This window comes from Rhea pennata, chromosome 9 (assembly GCF_028389875.1).
Source record: "Rhea pennata isolate bPtePen1 chromosome 9, bPtePen1.pri, whole genome shotgun sequence".
Lineage (NCBI taxonomy): Eukaryota > Metazoa > Chordata > Aves > Rheiformes > Rheidae > Rhea > Rhea pennata.
The window spans coordinates 28,852,960-28,874,120 of record NC_084671.1 but is presented as its reverse complement, the minus strand read 5'-3'; the positions used below and the strand labels follow the sequence as shown (position 1 = coordinate 28,874,120).

The 21,161-nt window shown below is 48.9% G+C and overlaps 1 protein-coding gene across 2 annotated transcripts; it reads left to right on the top strand.

Annotated features, from left to right (window-relative positions):
• Nucleotides 1–492: 492 nt before the first annotated feature.
• STK25 (serine/threonine kinase 25) lies at nt 493–20,816 on the top strand. Of its 2 annotated transcripts, none has more exons than XM_062582965.1 (12): nt 493–630; nt 1,793–1,918; nt 7,646–7,876; nt 9,532–9,588; nt 10,599–10,707; nt 11,679–11,836; nt 12,105–12,290; nt 12,505–12,650; nt 13,539–13,653; nt 13,927–13,998; nt 16,856–16,992; nt 18,570–20,816. In XM_062582965.1, the coding sequence occupies exons 2-12, from the start codon at nt 1,868–1,870 to the stop codon at nt 18,607–18,609; spliced, it is 1,302 nt and encodes a 433-aa protein (XP_062438949.1). In that variant the 5' UTR covers nt 493–630; nt 1,793–1,867; the 3' UTR covers nt 18,610–20,816. The 2 variants fall into 2 exon arrangements, with proteins under 2 accessions (XP_062438949.1, XP_062438950.1); XM_062582966.1 differs by lacking the exon at nt 493–630 and adding an exon at nt 1,686–1,710.
• Nucleotides 20,817–21,161: the final 345 nt, after the last annotated feature.

The following is a 21,161-nucleotide window of genomic DNA, read 5'->3' as shown; positions in this document are numbered from 1 at the left end:
AATCAGCCCCTGATATTAAATGTGAAATAAAATAAAATAAAATAAGGAGAGCGCTGTTGAGTGAAAAAATCTCTTTTCATCCCCCCACCCCGCGCCTGCCCCGGCCGCGGCGCCGCTCCTCACACAGGCAGCGGGGACGCTGCACCCCCCTCTCCCCCCCAACCCCGCCCGCGCCTGCCCCGGCGCCGCCGGAAGCCCCGCCCACCTCGCCGCGGGGGCCACCGGGATCGGTAGTCCCCGGCCCTGCGCGCGGGCCCGTGTCCGCCCCACCGCAGGACTCTCTCTCCCAGAAGGCCTCGCGCTCACGCCCTCGCTCTCCTCCCCCCTGCCGCCGCACCCCCGCCCGTGGCCTGCCGGGACGTGTAGTCCAGGGCGGGGCCTCGGGGCCGGCGGGCGGCCGCGCGAGAACTACGCCTCCCAGGAGGCAGCGCTGCACGGCCGCCTCCCCGCCCTCGCCTGCCCCGCCGTGCCGCGCTCCTGCGCCCGGCTCTGCCCTGCTCTCCCCTCCCTTCCCCCGGTGCTCCCGCTGCCGAGCTCCGTGTCCCAGGGCAGCCCCGCGGCATGGCGCCGCGGCGGCGGGGGCGCGCGCCGCGCGGGGGCCGTTGGCCGTAGGGGCGGTGGGCTGCCCGGGTAGGTGCGGCGGGGGCCTGGGGCCGCGCCGGGGCGGGGGGCTGTGAGGGGGCCGCGCTCGGGGGAGCGATGGGAACACTGCGGTGTGGGTCCCCGAGGGGGCCGGGGCGCGGGGGTGCCGTGCTGGGGACCCTGGGGTGGGGGTCCCCGAGGGGGCCGGGGCACGGGGTGCCGTGCTGGGGACCCTGGGGTGGGGCTCCCCGAGGGGACCGGAGCGCGGGGGTGCCGTGCTGAAGACCTTGGGGTGGGGGTCCTCGAGGGGGCTTGTGGGGCTGGAGGTCCCCGAGGGGGCTCACTTGGGGTGGTGCCGTGCTGGGGCCACTGCACTGGGGTGGGGGGCCCCGAGGGGAATGTGTTGATTTGGAGGTGCCATGCTGGGTCCACTGGGGTGGGGGTCCCTCGAGGGGGCTGGGGATGCCGTGCTGGGGCCACTGGGGTGGGGGTTGTCAAGGGGGCTTGTTGGGCTGGAGGTCTCCGAGGGGGCTCTCTTGGGGTAGTGCTGTGCTGGAGTCACTGGGGTGGGGGTCCCCCGAGGCGGCTGGGGATGCCCTGCTGGGGCCACTGGGGTGGCAGTCCCCCGAGGGGGGCTGCGTTGGGTGGCCCAGGGCGCCGTGCGGGGCTGGGCTGCGTCGGGGTGCTTGGGTGGCTGGGACAGAGGGCTGCCCTGTGGCAGGGGTTACTGCCCTGGGGGGGTGCTTCAGGATGAAGAGGGGGGGTGGGGCACCCTGAGGTGGAGAGAAGGCGTGCTGAGGAGCTCGTCTTGGCAAATGGATGTACTGGGGTACCCTCAGAGAGGCAGGTGTTGAGAGGATTACCGGGGGGCCTGAGGAGGGAAGGGGTAACAGCGGGGCGGTCAGGCGGACTCTGCTGGGGAGATGGCCTGGGAGCTGTGGTTGGGTAACAGCAGGGAAGAGAGGGCTTGAGGCTGTGACAGCGTCTGTCGTTAAAGCGAGGTTCCTTGGTCCGTCTGGAAGTCCCACCTGGAGAAAAACCGTGAGGTGGGGTTTGCTGATGCGAGGAGGGGCTGGCACACTTTGAACGGGTCGACGGAGTGCGAGGAAAACTGCGGGCTGAGGAGAAGTAGATGAAGGCAGTTTCTGGGGGGAATAAGGCAGATGCTGGGAACCTCGAGTTACAGCTGTTGTGTTCTTGCTTGTCGCAGCTGACCAGTGGATGAGAAAGCACTGCCTTCCCGCTGTGCTACGGCAACCCAGGCTCCCTGATTTCGCAGAAGCGGATGTCTGGCCATCCTGTAGGCATGGCTCACTTGAGGGAATTTGCCAGCCAGGTAAGTGAGGGTTAAAGGTTTGTTTTGAACTCTTGCATCAAGAGCAAGCATGATTCTCGCAGCAAATAACTTTTTGCTACTATTTCTCTCCCTCGCACATGTGTCGTTTCTCCTGTTAGCTAATTGATTCTCTGTGTAGAGAGGGGATTCTTGTCCCAGTGCAGTGCCCCTCTCTGAGGGTAACTTTCCTGTTTTCAGGGGGAGAGGAATTACTGTCTCTCTGAGTACTTTTCTTTTAGGAGAGAGAGGCCAGAAATGGGATCAGAAAAGCTACATTTACAGACTGAGGCAGATGGGTTGTATTAGAAGCATTCACAATAGTAACCTGGGAAAAATATTGCCTGTAACCTTAATACACGAGGGGCAGCAAAACTTGGTACTGAGCATATATCTCTTCTGAGAGAGATGTCAGTCCTAGTGGATGTGGTTAACTCCTGTTGTTGTGAGGACGTCCTCCTGAGAGGACATGGAAGGATGATGTCATGACTTGGGACTCAGAGCTAAACCACATTAATAGTATTGGCTTGAATCTTGTTTCTTCTGAAATTGGTTGTGGAGTACGTTTGATTATTGGCAGATGTCAATACTGAATATAGATCTTTTAAAACCATGTTTTATGAGAATTTTGGCATTTTTCTGTTCTGTTCCTAGTTGTAGAATTAAACAATAAAAGCTTTAGTGGTTTGAGATGATGCTTTCTCCAAGCCTTTTCAGTATGAAATTGATTTGCAATGCATCTTGGTTTGCAGGCTGTCTTTCACATAAATTATTTCCCCAAACAGTTATGGAATTCAGTGCAAATATAGAGCCTGAATGAGTCATAATACAGGGAGAGAAATGAAAGGAATAGGAGAGGACACTGTCCCATTAGGACTGGAAAAATTTGAAGGGGCTCAGTTCAGTAGCTACAGAGAAGGTTCCTCTTAAGCTTGTAGGTAAGTATGTAGGAGCGTAGACCTGAAAGAAGCTGATAAAACCAAGGAAGATAGTTGTGAACAGAGTAGTAGGGAGTTAGAGAAATTGTTTGTGGATGAATTTATGTAAATACCATCGAGCTGTCAGTTTAGTTGCAATGAGCTTTTTATACACAGCATTATCTGATGATAAGCTTATCATCAGAGTTCCAGGGCTCTAACTTCTTAAATTATTATATAAATATCATGCATGCTCAGATTCTATCATACCATGACTCTTCATCTAGTCCTAGATTAGGAAAGCAGTCTGTGTTGTCCACTTCTTGGATCTTCTTGGGAATCCTGGATGAGACCTTGTAATCTGTGCAGCTGAGGCTTGCTGGAGGGCAATAGGAATTGTGCTGAAGTTCTGCTCACCTAAATTTAGAGAATAGTGGGGAGATACTGAGAAAGTCAAGAGATTGTAGGACTTAGATTGGGATATCAGAGACTTGCCTTAGCTTGGATTCCCAGCTCTGCTGACATGCTGGATTACCTTGGGCAAATCACCAATTTGCCCTACCTTTGTGGTTCCATTTCCTTGCCTAGGTTGTTTATGCCTTCTTATTTTGACTGCCCTTTGCAGGGTATATACAGCACAGTGGGCCTGCAGTCTTTGTTGAGAGCTCTGTCCACTAGAAGATGTATTTGCTTTGCAGTATTTAAAGCTGTTAGCTGAGCTCTGATTCCAGTTTTGCTGATTATTATGTGACCTAGAGAAAGTCTGTCAGGTTCTCTGACTCAGTAATGTTTCACTGTCTTGAAGCAAAAGAGTAGTATCTGTGAAGCAATTTCACAGTCTCAGACAAATGTATACAAATATGTTTGTATTTCAAAGTGTTGCTCACTACAGGAACTTACCTCCTTAGCTATGCTCTAGAAGTTCAAAACTGTTTTAGGTTCAGCCATTGAAAAGAGTTGTGTACTAATTTCGTATGGACAGGGAAGCTTTCAAATGTTTCCAGGTACAAAGCTGATTTTCCCCAAAGAGAATGTAGCGCTGCTGCAGACATCCCAGTGACCCAAAGCTTACTATGTAGGATGCAACCTGGAGAAGTGCTGGATGGGAAGCTGGGAAGGAGAGGAGGGGAACAAAGAAAAGGAGGTCAGTAGCTGAAGTCCATTAAAACCGACTTCCTCCTTCAGCTGTGTGTGGCAGAGGAAAATGATGTCGATTTGTTTGGCTGGCTGGAAAGTTCTGTAGTCAGAAGTAACACTAAACGCTGTTGTAGTTTCATAAATATCTTTGGAGAATGCCAAACTCCAAGTCAGCTGCCATTCTGAAAGTAATGTGGCCCAGACAAACTTGACATCCTTTTTTCTATACCAGACTTCTACCATACAGAACTGTGACTATGATCCTGACCTGCTCCAGACTAAGAAACAAGTCAGTATAAGCACCTCTTGGTGTTTTATGCCGCAGATGCAGGTGTGACTCTTGCTCACAACGCTGAATGCAACTCTTCTAAGAGCAAGCTGGAACAAAGCCAGAAACAACCCAGAGAGAAGATCCTGAGGTGGTTCAAAGGGCATTTGTTTCTATTCCCAACACATAGCTTATCTTTCCAAGTAGTAGCTTTGAAATGAGGGTTGGTGCTTTGCCTTCTTCAGCCTCTTCCCAAAGCTTGAGGGTGTCACGTCACTGCCTGTCTCTGCAGCTGGAGGTAGTCAAGCTGCCAAGCCTGCTCTCTCCCCATAAAGCGGCTGGTGTCGCTGCCAGGCTTGGCTCGTAACACACTGCGATTCCTAATTCCTCATGTCTGCAGTGAGTTGCTCCGTTTTAAAACATGGCATCATCAGTCATGGTGGCAAACACCTGTCGTGAGAGAGCATCCTTCTCTGCTGGTCTGCTGCTGTGAGGTTAGATGCAGGAGGGGAGTCATCTCCTGATGCAGATTGTCATCTCCCTCCTCATATTGTGAAAGTACAACCAAAATACTGGGGTTTTTTTGTGCTCTCCCACTAAAACTTTTTCATGCCTGACTCTGAGCCATCCCTACCGCCAGACTGCTCTCGAAGGGGAGAAAGAGCATGAGGCCTTTTGCTCCAGAACTGCTGTGCAATTGTCAGTCAGTCAAGCAAAAAGGTACGATGAGGGGAACATCCTTAAAGGCTTTTTGAGTTGTAGTAGGACAGGGGGCAGCAGCAGGTCAGCTGTGGCCTGGAGTTCCATTTTGCATTTGTGAGATCTGTTAGTATGGAAGGAAATGCAAAGGTCTCAGGCTGGTAAGTTCTTGCAGAGCTGCCAGGTGCTAATGAGTTTCTTTAGGCTGGCAAGCTCACTTATGCAGGTGTGAAGCACTTCATCTGAGTCTATTACTTTCTCCTAACAAAGTTTGTCCAATCTGTTTGTGGCTGTGCAACTCTAAAAGGTGGATTTGGAGCCAGGGCAGCTCTTTGACAATAAGACTGGCACTGAGATCACTTGGTATTCAGAAAAGAGGCAGATTCTGCTTTTTACACTCCTCAGTGCACTGTTCAGCAGGTGCAAATTTATTGGAGTGGAGGAGAATTGGGCTGCACCGACCACGTTATTTTCTTCCCCTGCCCTTCCCCATGTTAATACCCCTGAGCATGACAGTGTGCTCCTGCTCTTCTGATAGAGCTGTGCACTTGCATAGCTGGCATATTCCTGGCATGATTGGATCTGTTCTGCTGCCTGATTGAGTGCTAAGGGTTGTAAACCCACAGATGTGAACATTTGCTCATCCGTGGTGAGTTACAGCGTGGCAGCTCAAAACAGGAGCTGGTTTTAATAGACAAGAGCTTCTGAACTGGCATCCTGTGGATTAGCATAATTTTATCTATCTAGTTTGTCGTGGAAAGTCAGGATTGCTCCCATCAAAATGCCACCTGGTAGTATCTTCTGCAGTGCCCACAATGTGTGGTTTCCTCTCCTTGCTTAGCTAAGAGCTTCGGGGAGATGATCCTCTTTCTCTGCCTTCTCCCTGATGTGTGGAGTAGCTGGTGTAGTGAGTAGGGATTTCTGCAGTGCAGTGGGTCACTATGCAAGGAAATGCCTGGGGCACCTTGCTGTAAGTTGATCCAGAGATGGAAACTGCTCTTGGCCTTTTGTGAATCTGGATCATCCAGAGACTTGTTCTCTGCCGCAGTCGTTGTTGTCTTGTTGTCTCTTGGTATTTCTCAAGTTTAAATCCTCTTCCTTCCCTTCCCCCATTCCGGTCCCTCCTATGTCTCCAGTTCTTTCCATCTCTGCGTTTCCCCTTCAGTCTCTTTCCAGCACGTTTGTGCAACATAGAGCCTGTTTGGGTGTTGCCATGGATGCACGGGGATATTTGGTTATCCTTCTGTATCTCGGATTGGCGTGCACGTGGAAATCCTCTTGAGCGAGCCGAGTGTAAAGCTCGTCCTTGCCTCGGCCTGGCTTACCCCACACAGCAGTGCGCTGGGCACCAAAGGCAAACAGCCTGTAGTGACTGCGTGGCTTAATCATTAAGCAGCACCTAATGCTGCTCGGTGATGGCCTGCTGCTAGAACCTGGTGTTAGATGGAAAAATGCAGCAGCCCTGTTCTCAGATAAAATCTCTGCTCAGCTCAAGGTCCTCGCAAGGGAGTGGCCCCTCCGGGTGACGTGTCTGAGGTGAGGCTGAGAAGCTCTGGGTGTGGAAAACTCACTGTAACAGCTTGGCCACTTCCTCTAGATCAGACCACATTTTCCAGATTTTTTTTAAACTATTTTTTAAGAAAGGCAGAAAATCTAATCACGAAAAGCCTTTTAATAGCGTGAAGCAGAACAAGACTGGTGGGCCTGCAGCTGGGCAGAATGAAATGGCATCAGAAAAGGATTCTGGCTGCTTCTTTCTCTTCCACATTCCTCTTAATGTTAATTTTGAAGCCCGATTGCTGTTAGAAAGCCAGTATCTCTCAGATGATCACCATGTTAATAGCTTCCCAGTCGGTGTGTTTATCTAATGAGAGTATTGTTACTTACTTTTGCATCTGGCTGTGCCAGTCAGAGAAGATGTTCCAGAAGAGCAAGTCTGTAGATGGAGTGTCCATTCAGCTCTTCTGTCTCCTCTGGGGTAGTCAGGTATCTGGGCTTCTTGCTGCTGACCTGAAAGATGGGCGGCTCCATGTGCAAACACCTGAGGAGCACTGGGCTGGATGCAGCCTGGAAATCAAGCTGCAGAAGAGCAGACAGTAAACACGGATCGGTGTTTATGTTACCGGAGTATTTCACTCTCCGAACAAGTAGGGAAAAGAACAAATGTACCACACTGTAAAATGTTTGCAGGCAGAAGAAGAGACTGCGGAAACAACCCTGCAAACACATGGTGACCTCTTCTTTGCTCACTCTGCTGTTTAAAAGACAGCTGATTTGGGGACACTTTGCCTGCCTTTCTGTTTTAAGTGTGAACAAGTGCTTGCTAATCAAGCTGCTTTGGCATTAGTTTGGTGCCTGCAATTGTGCTCCAGATCAAATCCATCCTGTCCTAAAAGAACTGAACCTTTCTTTAGGGATTCTTGTTGACATCCTCCTTCCCACTATCTCTCCCCTTCCTCCTCCACCAAGGTCTGTAGGAGCAGAAAGCCAGTGTAAAAGATTTCTTCAGTTCTTCACATCTTGGGTATGCTCTGTGCTAAGTTTTTCAGCATGTGGAGACTGTTCAGGGTATATGAAGTTCAGGTAGATTAAACAACAGAGTAGATGCAGAGAGAGGGATTTGAGATGAAAATGATGTTGTCTGGGTATGGATGACACTGCAGGCTGCTCTGTGACTTACAGATTTTTTTTCTCTCCCTTCTGATTTAGCACTCTAGGGTGGACCCTGAGGAGCTGTTCACTAAGCTGGAGCGGATCGGCAAAGGATCGTTTGGTGAAGTGTATAAAGGGATAGACAACCGCACCAAGGAGGTGGTTGCCATCAAGATCATTGATCTGGAGGAGGCTGAGGATGAAATTGAGGACATTCAGCAGGAAATTACAGTGCTCAGCCAGTGTGATAGTCCCTACATCACCCGATACTATGGCTCGTACCTGAAGGTAGGAGACACTGCCATGGCAATTCCCTTGCCAGCAGTTTGGGAGTGGGGCAGGACTCTGTATGGATGCTGCAGCTGATAGTGGGGAAAGGTACCCAATTTATGAGGTTCACTATGGCAACAAGAGCCGTAACGGCTTTGCCCACCGCATTTATGTGGTTCTAATGTGAGGCTGAGCTTCAACACACTTACAAAGCACATGGGAATGAGGTGTTCAGCACAGTGTGGTCCCAAGAGCAGGGCAGTTTAGATGAAAAATCTTCCATTGAAAAGAGGCCCCTGCCCAGTTTGACCATTCTTGAAAGGAAGTTTGTGGAACGCTTTTTGGAAATACTGCAGTTCTTAAGGTGATATCACTAATGGCTTTCTATCTCTGGAAGGATCTAGACTGTCTTTGGAAAGAAGAGGACTTTGAAGCTGTATTTCTGATCTTGTGATTGTGTGATGTTAATTCTTTCCCAAGCCTTTTTTTCCCCTGGGTGTAACCTGTCACCAGTTACTTTTGGGAGCTCGGCACATGGAGATCTTTCTTGCTAGGAATGGGGAGTAGGCTGTTCTCAGAGAAAAGTCTCCTCTCTGGTTTCTAGTGGGAGCTCTGAGCACACTCTAGCAGAGCCCAGCTTTTCCAGAGCTCCTTTGGCATGAAATAACTGCTGCCCAAAAGCTGAGCTGCCCTTTATGTAGTGCTGTTCATGTTGTCTCTGCCTGGGAGAGGCTGCCAGTCAGCTGCTTATTTCCAGCAGATGGCTTGAAGCATCTAAGCCTGTTTCATTTCCACTGCAGGAAGGCTGAAGGAGGGTACAGGGCAGCACCTGCAAATGCCTGCAAAGGACTGGAGCCCTCTTGCACTAGTCCTTGCAGGGGAGCAGGAGCCAGGGAAGAGCATATTGAGGGGTTGAAGGAATGATAAGAAGAGGGTCAGAGTCTTTACAGGAGCGCTGGGACAAATGAGGTGGCATCTTTTCCACTGGACTAGGGTTGGGAATTCTTCATGGAGGCCGTTAGTGATGATTAGAAGCAGCATTTGCGTGCCTGCTGCTGGAGATATATGTAATGTTGGGTCTGGAGCAAAGCAGTTCTTAGGCTTTTGGGACCCTGATGATTCCTCGCATGTTTTCCAAAGGCTATAATGCATTTTCTCAGCCTTCTAATGAAAACATCAAAAAGGCTGTGGTTTCATGGACCGGCTGCATCTCTCTTATCAGGATGTTTTGAGCCTCAGTCTGGGAATCCCTTTGGGGAGTAAGAGAGTGTTTTGCTGATCTTCCTTTCAAGTTGGCAACCCTGTTACTGCGATCAAAGGCTGAAAAGCTCCCCCGTCTCATCCTTAGTGTTGACAAGCTGGATATGTGCTAGATGGGTTGGAATGATGTTGCACAGCTCTAATCTCTGAATGTGCTTATCTCTGTGGGCTGTGTAGTCTGGTGCCTGTAGTGGCACTAAGCTTGCTCAGATAAAACTGGAAACTGAGAGAAACGTAGTGGGACAGGTCTGCTGTTGCAGTGCTGTGTCAGCAGGAAGACAGACAGCCGGGAGCTCCCTCTGATCTGTCTTGTACGAGGTTGCTCATGAGTCTTGCTGCTTTTGGGGTGTGGTTTAACTTTTCCGCCTGCTTTTATTTTTGTCTTTGCTCTTGAGTTGTGTTCTTGCTTGCAGGGCACTAAACTGTGGATAATCATGGAGTACCTGGGAGGGGGCTCAGCCCTGGATTTGGTAAGTACTTAGTAAGCTCCGGTCCCCGAAAAATGTGGGCTGGAGCTTTGACTGGTGAAATGTGCATAAGCTAGACACTCGTTTGCCACATGTCATCGTTCTGGCAGCCCTGCGACTGAAGAGTAGGCAGTGCAGGACAGGCATGCTGCTTATTTGTATCCCAGGACAGAGGAAATGTTTGCACAGAGCTCAGCTTTCAGAGCTCCGTTGTCCCATGTGCCTGGCTGCTTTACAAGAGAGAGAACTGAAATGTGATGGCAGCCAGTTGTTTTTGAGCGGTGCAAATCCATATCTCACCTAACCAAAGATCTGTCCCTGCAAAGAGTTTGCAGTGTTGTTTGGTGCCTCTGTAGCATCAAGTTCAGGCAGACCCTAGTCCATGATGAGGGTTTCCAAGTGCTTGGTAACATGAATGGTGTCTAACAAGCTGCCTCTGATTTTAAGGGAATGCAAATGCAAAATAAACAAAGTTTATTTGGAAAAGTTGTGCTGTGTTGTATTCTTTAGCATGGATTGTGCTTTTCTCCCTGGGAGAATAAAGCATGTTTTTTCCAGAGCAGTAACTAAGGGCTCGTAGTGAAAGCTGCTGAGCCCGCACTGACTTAAAGGAAGGGTGTAGTAGGGGCCTGTCAGCAGCAGAAGTCATCTCAGTGTCACAGCCTCAGTTAGTGCACTGAGAAGGCTGGACTTGTTAAGAGTAGAAGCAATTAAAAGGAGAAAAACTTCGATATTAATACCCTGTTACTGCACAACCTGAGAGTAGAAACCCCCTCTGGGCTGTTGCGGTGGCTGAAATTCAGCTTTTGGATGCTAGCAAAGAGGCTTGAGCAGGAGAAACTGAGAAGTTCTGTTCACCAATATGTTTCTAGGGCAAAGCAAGAAATGAGCTGCTATTGGTGGGGCATGGTTTACAAATCTTTGCTTGGCAAAGATTTTCACGTAACAAATGGAGAAGCTGAGAAATCTAAGGTGTCAGTCACGCTTTAAGTCAACTTTTTGCCCTTTTTCAGCTAAAGCCTGGACCTCTGGAAGAGACTTACATAGCTACTATCCTGAGGGAAATTCTAAAGGGCTTGGACTATCTACACTCTGAGAGGAAGATCCACAGGGACATCAAAGGTAAGAGTAGAGAGTTCAGTCCTTTCTCTTGTAAGGGATGTTCCGAACATGTCTTGAAGTATTATACAGGAATAGTCTGAAGGGTTTCAAAGACTGCTTTTCCTGTAATGCATTGGGTTGCTTGCTTCTGAAGCTGAAACTATTCATGTTATTGCAGCTAATGTTTTTGATGGTTTTAGTCTAGGTTATGGGGTAGCAGTAAGGATTTATAGCTTTTCTGGGGTATCTGTAGTTTGAACAGATAGATAGAGTAAAAGAGTTAGTAGATGGCGCCCTCAAACATCTGATGACTGTCCTTGGCTATGCCGGGACATTTGCTTTAGTGTGCTGAACCTCAAGGCTGGTTAGACTCAACTTGTCTACAACTTACTGTGCCTGTGAGCTGTCCTCATACAGGGTTTACAGCCCTAGAAAATCAGGGCAGCTCAGGTCAGCTTATCCTGCTACTGATTTTTGTAGCCACTGGCCCTATGCAGTGCATAGGTGGTGTGTGCTTGTTTCCAGGTGGTGTCTCAGGATGAAAAGACCTGTAAAAATAAGTCTGAGCAATGCTGCTCTCTCAAGCTGAGTTAGCAGGAGCCAGTACGAGAGCAGGACTTCTGAACCCTTTAGAAAGGTCTGCTGTTTAATCCGTACTGAATGCTACTCTGAAAAAAATCAAGACTTTTTGAGGTATCTTGGGCGGAAATCTTCTCCCTTCTTGTGAAGTGACCAGGAATTCACTTCACAGCTAGTCCTTGCTAACACCCCACAGGTATTCCCCTTCTCCTGATCCAACCACGTGTATGAGCTAGGCCTGTGTTACCCAACAGATGTCAGAGAATGGGAATGAGTCTGAAGCTGGAAGTCCAAGCTAAGGGTTTTCATGAGGTAAAAGGGAATGTCACAAAGAGGTTCCTTCTCAGAGTTCACTTCCATAGGGGCTGCAGATGGTTAGAAGCCAGTGGACTTACACTCATTTGTGTGAACAGCTGCCAACGTACTGCTTTCGGAGCAAGGAGATGTGAAACTGGCTGACTTTGGAGTGGCTGGACAGTTGACAGACACCCAGATCAAGAGAAACACCTTTGTTGGGACTCCATTCTGGATGGCACCAGAGGTCATCAAACAGTCTGCTTATGACTTCAAGGTGAGCTGACAGCAGGAGAAGGGTAGGTACTTGATGTTACTGTAAATTAAATAGTGCTATGATTAATATGGAGGTTGGAGATGCTTGTTGCATGAATAATACTTTCATATTATGGTTCAGGGTCTGTGGGGAAGTTTGTCTGTTAGACATAAACCACTCTATGTGATTTGATGTAATAGGCTTTTCAGCTATATCAAATTCTGTGCTTTCATGTTGCAGAATTGCTCCTTGCTGTCCTCTGCAGTCACTGTTCTTGCTCCTTTCTCAGGCAGATATCTGGTCCCTTGGAATTACAGCCATTGAACTAGCAAAGGGAGAGCCCCCAAATTCTGACTTGCATCCTATGAGGGTTCTCTTCCTGATTCCCAAAAATAACCCTCCAACACTTGAGGGACACCACAGCAAGCCCTTCAAGGAGTTTGTGGAAGCCTGCCTCAATAAGGATCCTAGATTTGTGAGTATTGCTGTCTGCCTCTGAATTCTGGTAGCATGTTGTAGAGGCCAAAGATTCCCTAGCAGAAAGACCTCTTGGTGCAAGGCTGCTGGAGAGGGAGCAGTGCTGTGTTTGCAGGATGGAAGGGCGAGCCCGGCAAGAGTTAAAGGCAGTGCACAGTGTGTTCGGTACACAGACAGTGCCATATGAAGCATGCTTTCCTTATTTACTCCAGAGGCCAACAGCTAAAGAGTTGCTAAAGCACAAGTTCATCACACGCTACACCAAGAAAACCTCATTCCTAATGGAGCTGATTGACCGATTCAAGCGCTGGAAGTCAGAGGGCCATGGAGAGGATTCCAGTTCTGGTGATTCTGACATGTATGTATATATGCTGCGTGGAGGGGTGCCCTGCTGCGCTCTGCACCCAGCGTAGCTGCTGCAAGCAGTTTAGGGGTGGGAGACCTTATGTCAGGACAGGGAGACCTGAGAACATCTGTGTGTTGAGAGTAAAAGACTGCTGCCTGAAGAAATAGCTTGTTACCTCCTGTTCAGTGGGACCTTGAACTCTCTTCTAGTCTCCCCTGTGGAGCCCTTTTGAGTGTAAGGACTCAAAAATACTTTTCATATAAGAAACATCTAGTCTCTGCATCACTGAGACAAGGCCCTTATTGCCTGTATTTTACGCACATTCAGTGCATTGCCTTCCATAGAGCTACAGGCTCTAGCAACAGTTGGGTGTGTATGTGGGCTTGTGTTCGTTCATGTGCAGAGAGCTTCGCTACTGATGTGGAGGATAACAAGACTATGAAACTTGGGTGAGGAGAAGGTACTGTTTATTGCCAGGCTAGTATCACAGAGCTTTTCTTTATCTATACTGGGATAGACTCAGGTGACGAATGACTCTGGGAGGTTGGCCTGGATCACTTTAAGTAAGCCTGACTCCCAAAACTGTGAGCTCAGGATCTTGAAATTCTCATAATTTTAACTAGCAGTTGAAACAGCACTCAAGCAGAAAGTATTGTCCTTGGTAGTGCAGTAACTTGGGAATGTGATCTAGTTCTTGGCTGAGATCTGTGTGGTTTTTCATGTGGGCTCTAGAGACTAGAATGGTTTCTCTTTAGGACTTCTTTTCTGGGGTAGGGAAGGGCCTGGAGCCCTGTGGTGATATGATGAGCCTGTAAATATGAGAATGCATGGGTAAAACAGTGTGTGGAGGTGATGCTTTGCCTTGACACCCCCCCCCCCACACACACTTTGTGTTTCCAGTGATGGAGAGACAGAAGATGGAGACCAAGGTCCAATTTGGACGTTCCCACCAACTATTCGCCCCAACTCCTTGGGCAAACTGCATAAAGGAATGGCTCTTCATGGTTCCCAGAAGGTCAGTTTGCCATCTGTTCCTTCAAACTAACGCAAGTTTGAGAGTCTTGGGGTAGCTACCAGTCACTCATGTTCTATCTAAAATTGACTTTAGTCTGGTATCAAGAGCTAGTGTCCCAGAGCTGCCTCCTCCACATCTGTTGGGTACTGCAAGCTGTGGCTTTCCTGAGACCTGGTTGAGGGCACTGTGATCGAGATTATCCAGAGTTTAGTAGTTTGTGTGCCCTGGGATCCTTTCCCTGTGCTTGTAACTCCTTTGTATATTATTTTCTAGCCCACTGAGCCCATCAAGAGGCAACCACGGTCGCAGTGTCTCTCTACCCTTGTTCACCCGGTCTTTGGGGAGGTGAGTAGGACGTTCTTGCTGTCTGCTGTGACTGGAGGTGAAGATGGACCTGGCATGGATTTGCAGATGGGAAGGATTCTGAGAAGTGACTTGGGGCAACATACCCAGTAGGGTTAAGGGACTGTAAATCACTTGAGTCTCTATTCAGAAGTCTATGCAATATGATAGGAAAGTGATTTTTTTTTTCCTGGAGCTCCTTCTCCAAAATGCTTGTGTTCCTGGAAGCATAGTGTTGCTGTGTTGTCTTCAAGCGGGAATGAGATACAGGAATACCTGCTTCATGTCTGTGTCCTAGGCTTGCTAATGCCTGGGTGTCACTGGACTTCTGCCTTCCCTGAACTTGCCTGTCGCTGTGCTTGCTCCCTGCTCCGACGCTGTCTGCAGCTCCTCCCTGTTGTACACAGCAGCCTGCAGCACAATTGCTGAGGAGAAATCTTTCTCTCTATAGATGGGTTCAATCCTGATGCTGCTCTCGGAGAGGCCAACCACTATCTTGTTTCCTCAAGATAATCTCTGGATTTAAACTCTTCTCTATGGTCTAGTGCTATGTGGAAGGAGGATTTACTGCTGCAGTGCTGACAGCAGAAGCTGTTCTGAAAAGCAGGCATTTAATGTTCTTTAGACAGGAGAATTTAACTGCTTGGCCTCTTCCATGCTCCACTGGACTTGCCTGTGTGCACGGACCTCCGCACCTCAAGTCTCATAGGCCTAGACCTATGAGATAAAGCTGGATAAGAGTATCGCTCATTCCCAGTGCAGTCTCCTTATGCTGCATGAGCACTGACTTCTGGGCTTCAGTCCTTTCTGGTTAGGAGCCTTCTGGGGAGAGGATGCTGAGCTGTGGGCCTGTTAAGTCAGTGAGTGCATCCTTGGGCTTCTCCTTAGCATCCTTGCTGTGCCCCTTGCAGGCATGAAGTGATGTTTGTGGGGGGGAGGGGAAGAGAGAGAGGAAAGAAGCTTTCATTTCTGCTAGCTTGACTCACCTGCCCCAAATTTGCTGACCCTTCTTTCCTTTGATTAGAGTTCCCTGCTGGCTCTGCTGACCCCGCTCACATGGTCACGTGCAGAGAAGGATCTGAGCAGTTCTGGAAATAACCTGTGTTTCCAAGCAGAGTAGCAGAGGTTTGGAGAACATTTTGCTCCACATCCTGCAGGAAAGCTACCTCGCTCCTTGTTGCACATGTTGTTCTTTCCAGTTGCGGAGTTTCCTACTGGCAGCAGGCTTTCTCCTTCTCGCCGTTGTATCAGGGGCTCTGGAATGTGCTAGATTTTGATCACCATTTTCCATAAGAGGGCTTTACAAAATGAGGTCTTACTGAGATGCTGTTTAGTCTTTCATATGCTTTCCCTGCGTGTGCGTTATTGGATGTTAATATTGCAAATGACCCATGTTGAAGTACAGATGTAGGCAATTATGCAGCTCCAGAAGCCTGTCTGTTCTCATCCTGGGGATGAAGGGAGAGGCTCTGGGTAAGGTATTTGGAGCTGTAGAACTAAGCAGTGAATAAAAGCCAACCCTTTAAGGCTTTGTACAGTATCCAGTGAAGCCTGCTAACCTCCAGAAAGCTTCTCCACGGTGGAGAGCAGCAGGATGACACAAACTGCTCACATCACGGGCTATTCAGCAAACTAAAGGTTGGTGGCTTGGCATCAAAGGGTGGCGATAAACTAGCGACTTGCCTGTAGGACGGACCTCATGCCTCGTTTTGCTTCCATGAGGCAGGTGGTCTGTGAACGGGTAGAGGTCAAAGCAAATCCTGGGCCTTGGTGTCACGACTATTTTTGGCCTGAGCAATCTGCCTCCTTGGTGTGTAGTCGAGTTGCCCTTCATCCCCCTTGCCACTTCTGAATGAACAGAGAAGCGTGCGAGCTGCTTACGCAGCTGAGGCTTTGTGCTAGCGAGCGTCAACCCCTGCTGAAGAGGCAGCGGCGTGGGGACGGTTCCAGCTGGGGATCAGCAGCCGCATTGTCCCGCGTGCTGCCGCAGCAGAGAGGATGAATTCAAACAACGCAAAGTCTGATCCTGGAACTGCAGACAAAAAGACCTGCGAGGCTTGTGTAAAGCCCCTTAATCAGTCTAGCCTAATGGGAGCTTAATTGAACCAGACAGCAGTTAGCTGGCAGGCATTGCTCATTCAACAGAAGGCTTTGCTTTTTGCGCAGCTCGCTGCTTAACGCTGCACGCTAAGGAAGGAGCTGCAGCATCGAGCCGCTTGGGCAAAGGAGGTGGGGAAACGCAAGCAGACCCACAGCGGCGGAGGCCCGGTCAGAGCACGCTAACGACGAGAGATGCAGAGAGGCTTTTCAGCTAGGTCTGATGTGCTTGGAGGTCTTGCTGCATGGGCTTCATTCCCCTTTTCTGCCTGGGGAAAGCTCCCTCCTGGGGATGACGCAGTGGTGGACGCCCAGTGGCAGGGGGTCAGTAGTACGGTGTCTGTTAAAAACAGTGGTAACCAAATCCCAGTGTTAGAATATTTTCTGCCCTACCGGTCTGGAAACCGGTGGTGTGTGTGTAAGGGTGCTAAGATATTCTTAGCAACAGAGATGGCTGCACCGGTTCTGCTGGAGCTGCAGGAGAGCAATTTGTTCTGTTGCTGCGTCCAGGTTTTCAGGGCTGTTGATCCATTCCTATCATCTAGGTTGTTTGAGAGCGTATCAGAGCCTCTTTAATAAGGACACTAACTAGTATCCAAAGAAAGCCTGAAATCCAGACACCGGACTTCGGCCTTCCCAACCTACAATAAAAGCCCTGATTTTTAGCAATACTCGCAGTATCCTGCTAAAAAGGGAAAGGGACTTGATCTCGGCTTTCTGCAGTGGGATGAGGAGCTAATGATGTGGTGTTTCTGGGTTGCAGCTTAAAGACAAGCACAAGCAGACTGGAGGCAACGTGGGAGCTATGGAGGAGCTGGAAAATGCCTTCAGCTTGGCTGAGGAGTCCTGCCCAGGCATCTCTGACAAACTGATAGCACACATGGTGGAGCGGGTACAAAGGTGAGTGTGCCCACGCTGTGAGCTGGGGTGGAGCTGGCAGTGAACCGAACCGTTGCCGTACTGCCTAGCTATGTTAAAGGTTGGTACTGAGCAGTCAAGACGCCCCAAATACGAATACTGATGATATAGCTGATATAAGAGTCCCTAAGTCACTTTTTTTTAAGTGCTTTTCATCTAACCGAAGCAGTTCTTCCTGGCCTGAGAAGCCATTTCCTACACTAAACAGGTTTCTGTAGCATAGGGGAATGTTACAGAGCACAGAAAGATTCTCCCTGCCTTCACCTTACGTGTGACATCCTGGTTGTCCCATTAGCTAGGTAGCGGACACTATGCAGAATGTCACTGGAATCGCTTTGGGACTAGAGAGTATCATCTGATTCACTGCAAGGAACGTGCTTTAAAGCACTACTTGCAACCAGTTGCTTTGCTTACCCAGGATCAGGTAGCAGGTACTGAATAATAAAGCAGTAAAGACGTATAGTCCAGTATAACGAAGCTCTCTGCAGCTTAACATCCAGCTTAGCTCCGCTACTGGCACCAAGTTCAGTGAAATCTGTGTAGTGCAGACAGCAATGTCAGATCCTGCTCACAGGTGTTAATTAGTGTTAAATAAAGTCCTCTAAGGACTTTATTTAACACTAATTCAGCTTCATCCCCATCATAGCTCTTAGTGGGCTATCCTGAATCTTCCCCTTTCCTCACCAGTCAAGAAACTTTACTTCCAGCCTCCTGGCTATCAAGGGGCCAAATGTTACGTGTTTGCTGTTCATGTGACCGAAGTAGCCGTTCTGCCTTCCAGTTGCTAACACAAATACGACTCAATCTTTACACCCTTGAGCCAGGGTTTTCTAAGTATCTATTTCTGAGTGCTGAAAGCTGGCTTAGTTTGTGTCTTGTAGCTAAAGTAGCAATCTGATGCTATCAAGTGAAGAGAAATCTTAGATATTAAGGACAAAAAATATTGGCCATTCTTAATGACTGACTTAGTAGCAGAAGATCTCAAAGCTTTCAAGCAAATATGCTCTGGGGCTCTTGAGATGCCTGATCTAATAATCACCCAAAGCAGGAAAGAGAATGTTCCTGTCCATTCTGGCTGCCCGACAGAGACTGCAGAACTTGTGCTGGCGACTCCTGCCAAGGTTTTATCCTCTAGTTGAGTGAGAGGTACTTGTCTAGATGACTGCAGCACAACTGTTTAAATAAGTATCGTTTGCTTCTAGCAGTGTAGAAATGGCAGTACTGGGTGACGTGTAAGCACAAGAGAGTGACGCTGTGGAGGTTTGTTTCTTGCTGTAGAACATTAATGCTCAAAATGTCTTGTTAGCCTGTCCTAAACTTGCATTGTAAAGGGACAGAGGAAAAAATGCCTTCTCTGGCTGGTTGTCCTTCCAGAGACTTGCAACTTCATGTAGAAAACTGGGAGTTTGGAGTAGGGGAAAACACAGGCAGACTTGCTGCTTCATCAGCAGGCATGCTGGTTGGTGCCGTACAGTGCCCACAGACGTGTAGGCAGTCTTTCAGGGTGACGACTCAAACGGGTAACAGCAACCAGTTCTGCTTGTTCATCTTTCTTGCAGGTTTTCACACAGTCGGAACCACCTGACTTCTGCCCGCTGACATGTACATTCCCTGCTGCTGTTTTGAGGGGGGAGAAGGATTTTTTTCCGGCTTCATAAGAACTACATTAGAACCCAGACCACCATCTGCTGTTGGATGTAACATTGTGTTACGGACTCCAGGACATTTCAGAGCCTTCATATACACGTGTTTCCATGATAACCCAGGGTGGGGTTTGCAATGCAAGTACAATTTAGACCTTTTGCAGAGCCCAAGATGGGCGGTCTAATTGTTTTTACAATGTACTCAATGCAGTTTTTAATTGTTTCCCTAAGGATGTATCCATTTTGGCTTGGTTTGATTCACAGCTTATTATAGGTAAATGCCTGGCTGCTGGAGAAGAGGGAGAGTCTCTTCCACTCAGATATGTTACAAAGGCAAGTCTGATGGGTTTAGCCTTCTGCCATTTCCAAAGAAGTGTTTCTGAGCAGTAACGTGCAAGTGGGGTAGGGCTGCAAGCTCTCCGTGCACTACAGCCTCTGGGAGAGTTGGAGCAGCGCTCTAATTGTTTGAGAGGATTGTTTCAACTCCTTCACACACTAGTAAAGAAAAGCTTTCAACTACAGCAGCAGTTAAGCTAAAACGTGTAGCTTGCTGCTGGTCTCTCCTAGCTTGTCATTTCACAGGAGGATGGGTTTGCTGACTACACTTCCTTTTTTTGGCTCTGGGACATCATTTTGTATCAGGCCATGGTTCATCTAATTCAGGCTACAGCAAAGCTTGCCTTGGGTCAGTGTAGACAGGCAAGGCCAAGTGGTTGTGTTCTGGTCTGAAAGGGCTGGGGAGCAGATAAGGGTCCTTTCCTGGTTGCTTTCTGCAGCTCGAGTGGCCAGATATGTGGCTTTTGGCAGCCCTAGTCTCTAAACTGAGTAGCCATCCCACTGTGTTTGCCCCAGTGCTACAGAAGGATTAAAAAAAAAAAAAAAAAAAAAAGACAGGGGTAGGGAATAAGATAACCAAAGGCACTGATGGGGCTTCATCTTCAGAAGGCAAGTCTACATTTCATAGAGGTTTTCTGAAGCATACAAAATAGATGGCAAACAGCAGTGGTGGTGCGCTTTGGGTAGCAAAACCACACTGGGCTCTCATCCCCTTCATCTTGGCTTTCCCATACTGACTCTTTCAGTTTGGGAGCGGAACTCAGTGAAGCCAGGGCTTTGCTCCAGTTGACAAGGTGTGTTGTAGCTTGCTAGCAGAGAGATTAAAGCATCTACTGATGTATTGCCTGCTTAAGGCATTCCAGTGGAGCCGTCCCAGCTAGCTTTGCTTTCTGTAGAGTACTAGTTTCTCGAGCAAGTCTTTAATTCAGGTTAATGTACAGATCTTAAATCTATACTTTAAAGGTCTAGAAAACCAGATGTAGGATCGTAACTTCTGACAGTGAGTTGCTTAGAGAACTCTCTAACCGTAAAGATACCACCATTAAGTCAGCAAGACTTTTTTAGACACCCGGAAGCTCCTGTCTGGGTGTTTGTGAATGATGTGGCTCACCCGAAAGCCGCTGAGAACACAAGCGATAGCTGTTCAGCATTTTCTTTCTTTTCTTTTAATAGGCCACTCTTAGTGAACAAGGTTTGACCTTTTTTCTTTTTTTCTTGGGGTACTTTGATTCGGGCCCGCAGGTTGCAAGCGTAGGGCTCAGAGGCAGCACGTGTTTCCGCCCACCCCGGTGTACTACGTTCACTTTAGCTTACGTCCACCTTTCGCCCTGCCTCCGTGACGGGCGAGTACGGGCTGGCGCAGAGCCGCCGGGCTGGCGGAGAGCAGGGGCTGCCGTGCCGGCTCGAGCTGGCCGGTGGCGTTTCCGGGGGTAGCGCGCGAGCCGGCAGAGCCTGTATTTGTGAAAAAACAGCACAACCCTCCCTTTTTCTTTTCCCCCCCAAGCCTCCCCGCTCAGGAGAAGGAGTTAGTTAGCATGTAGGTAGGACACTTTTACTTACCGAGGCGGAAGGCAGAGGCTGCGGTCTAGCAGGAAGGCGGCCGAAAGGTTCCTGCTGCTTTTTAAAAAGTTGTTGTTCATGACGGTAGCAAATTGTGTCAATAAGGTACCTTGTATTCTCCTTCACATGCACTGCAGCGTGACGAGTAACGTTCTTAAAGGAAACGATCCCCACAGCCTTCCTTCAGTACGCAAAGCAACAACGGTTTTAGGTTTTAAAAACATTGAAAGGGAACTGCCACTTTCAATAAAGTAACAAATCCAAGGAGGGTCGCGTAACTCGTTATTGCGAGGGAACTGCCATGTGCTCAAGCTGAAAAGAAAACACCTCTGTGCTATGCAGGACGCCGCTGAGGCCAACCCCAAAGTGGAAGGAATGATACGAGGCAGCCATTTATACATATATATATTTTTTTGACTGCTTGAAAGAACTGTGCCGCGAGGGAGGGGGGCGGCTGAGTCCACTGGGAGCGCGAGACTGAGCCGCGGTCGTCCTCCCGTGCGAGGAGGGCGTCCAGTGAAAGGTGCGTCACCTTAATCCTTTACGGTGAAACGTGCTGGAGTTGAGCTAGGCTTGCGCTGTCTGCCAAAGGTACAGTTAGGTTTAATAGCA

Bases quoted from the DNA above. Each gene is read 5' to 3' on its own strand.
- STK25 (XM_062582965.1), top strand. From the start codon at position 1,868: ATGTCTGGCCATCCTGTAGGCATGGCTCACTTGAGGGAATTTGCCAGC. The intron at 13,654-13,926 runs GTCAGTTTGCCA...ATTATTTTCTAG, and splicing joins CTCTTCATGGTTCCCAGAAG to CCCACTGAGCCCATCAAGAG. The intron at 16,993-18,569 runs GTGAGTGTGCCC...TCTTTCTTGCAG, and splicing joins ATGGTGGAGCGGGTACAAAG to GTTTTCACACAGTCGGAACC.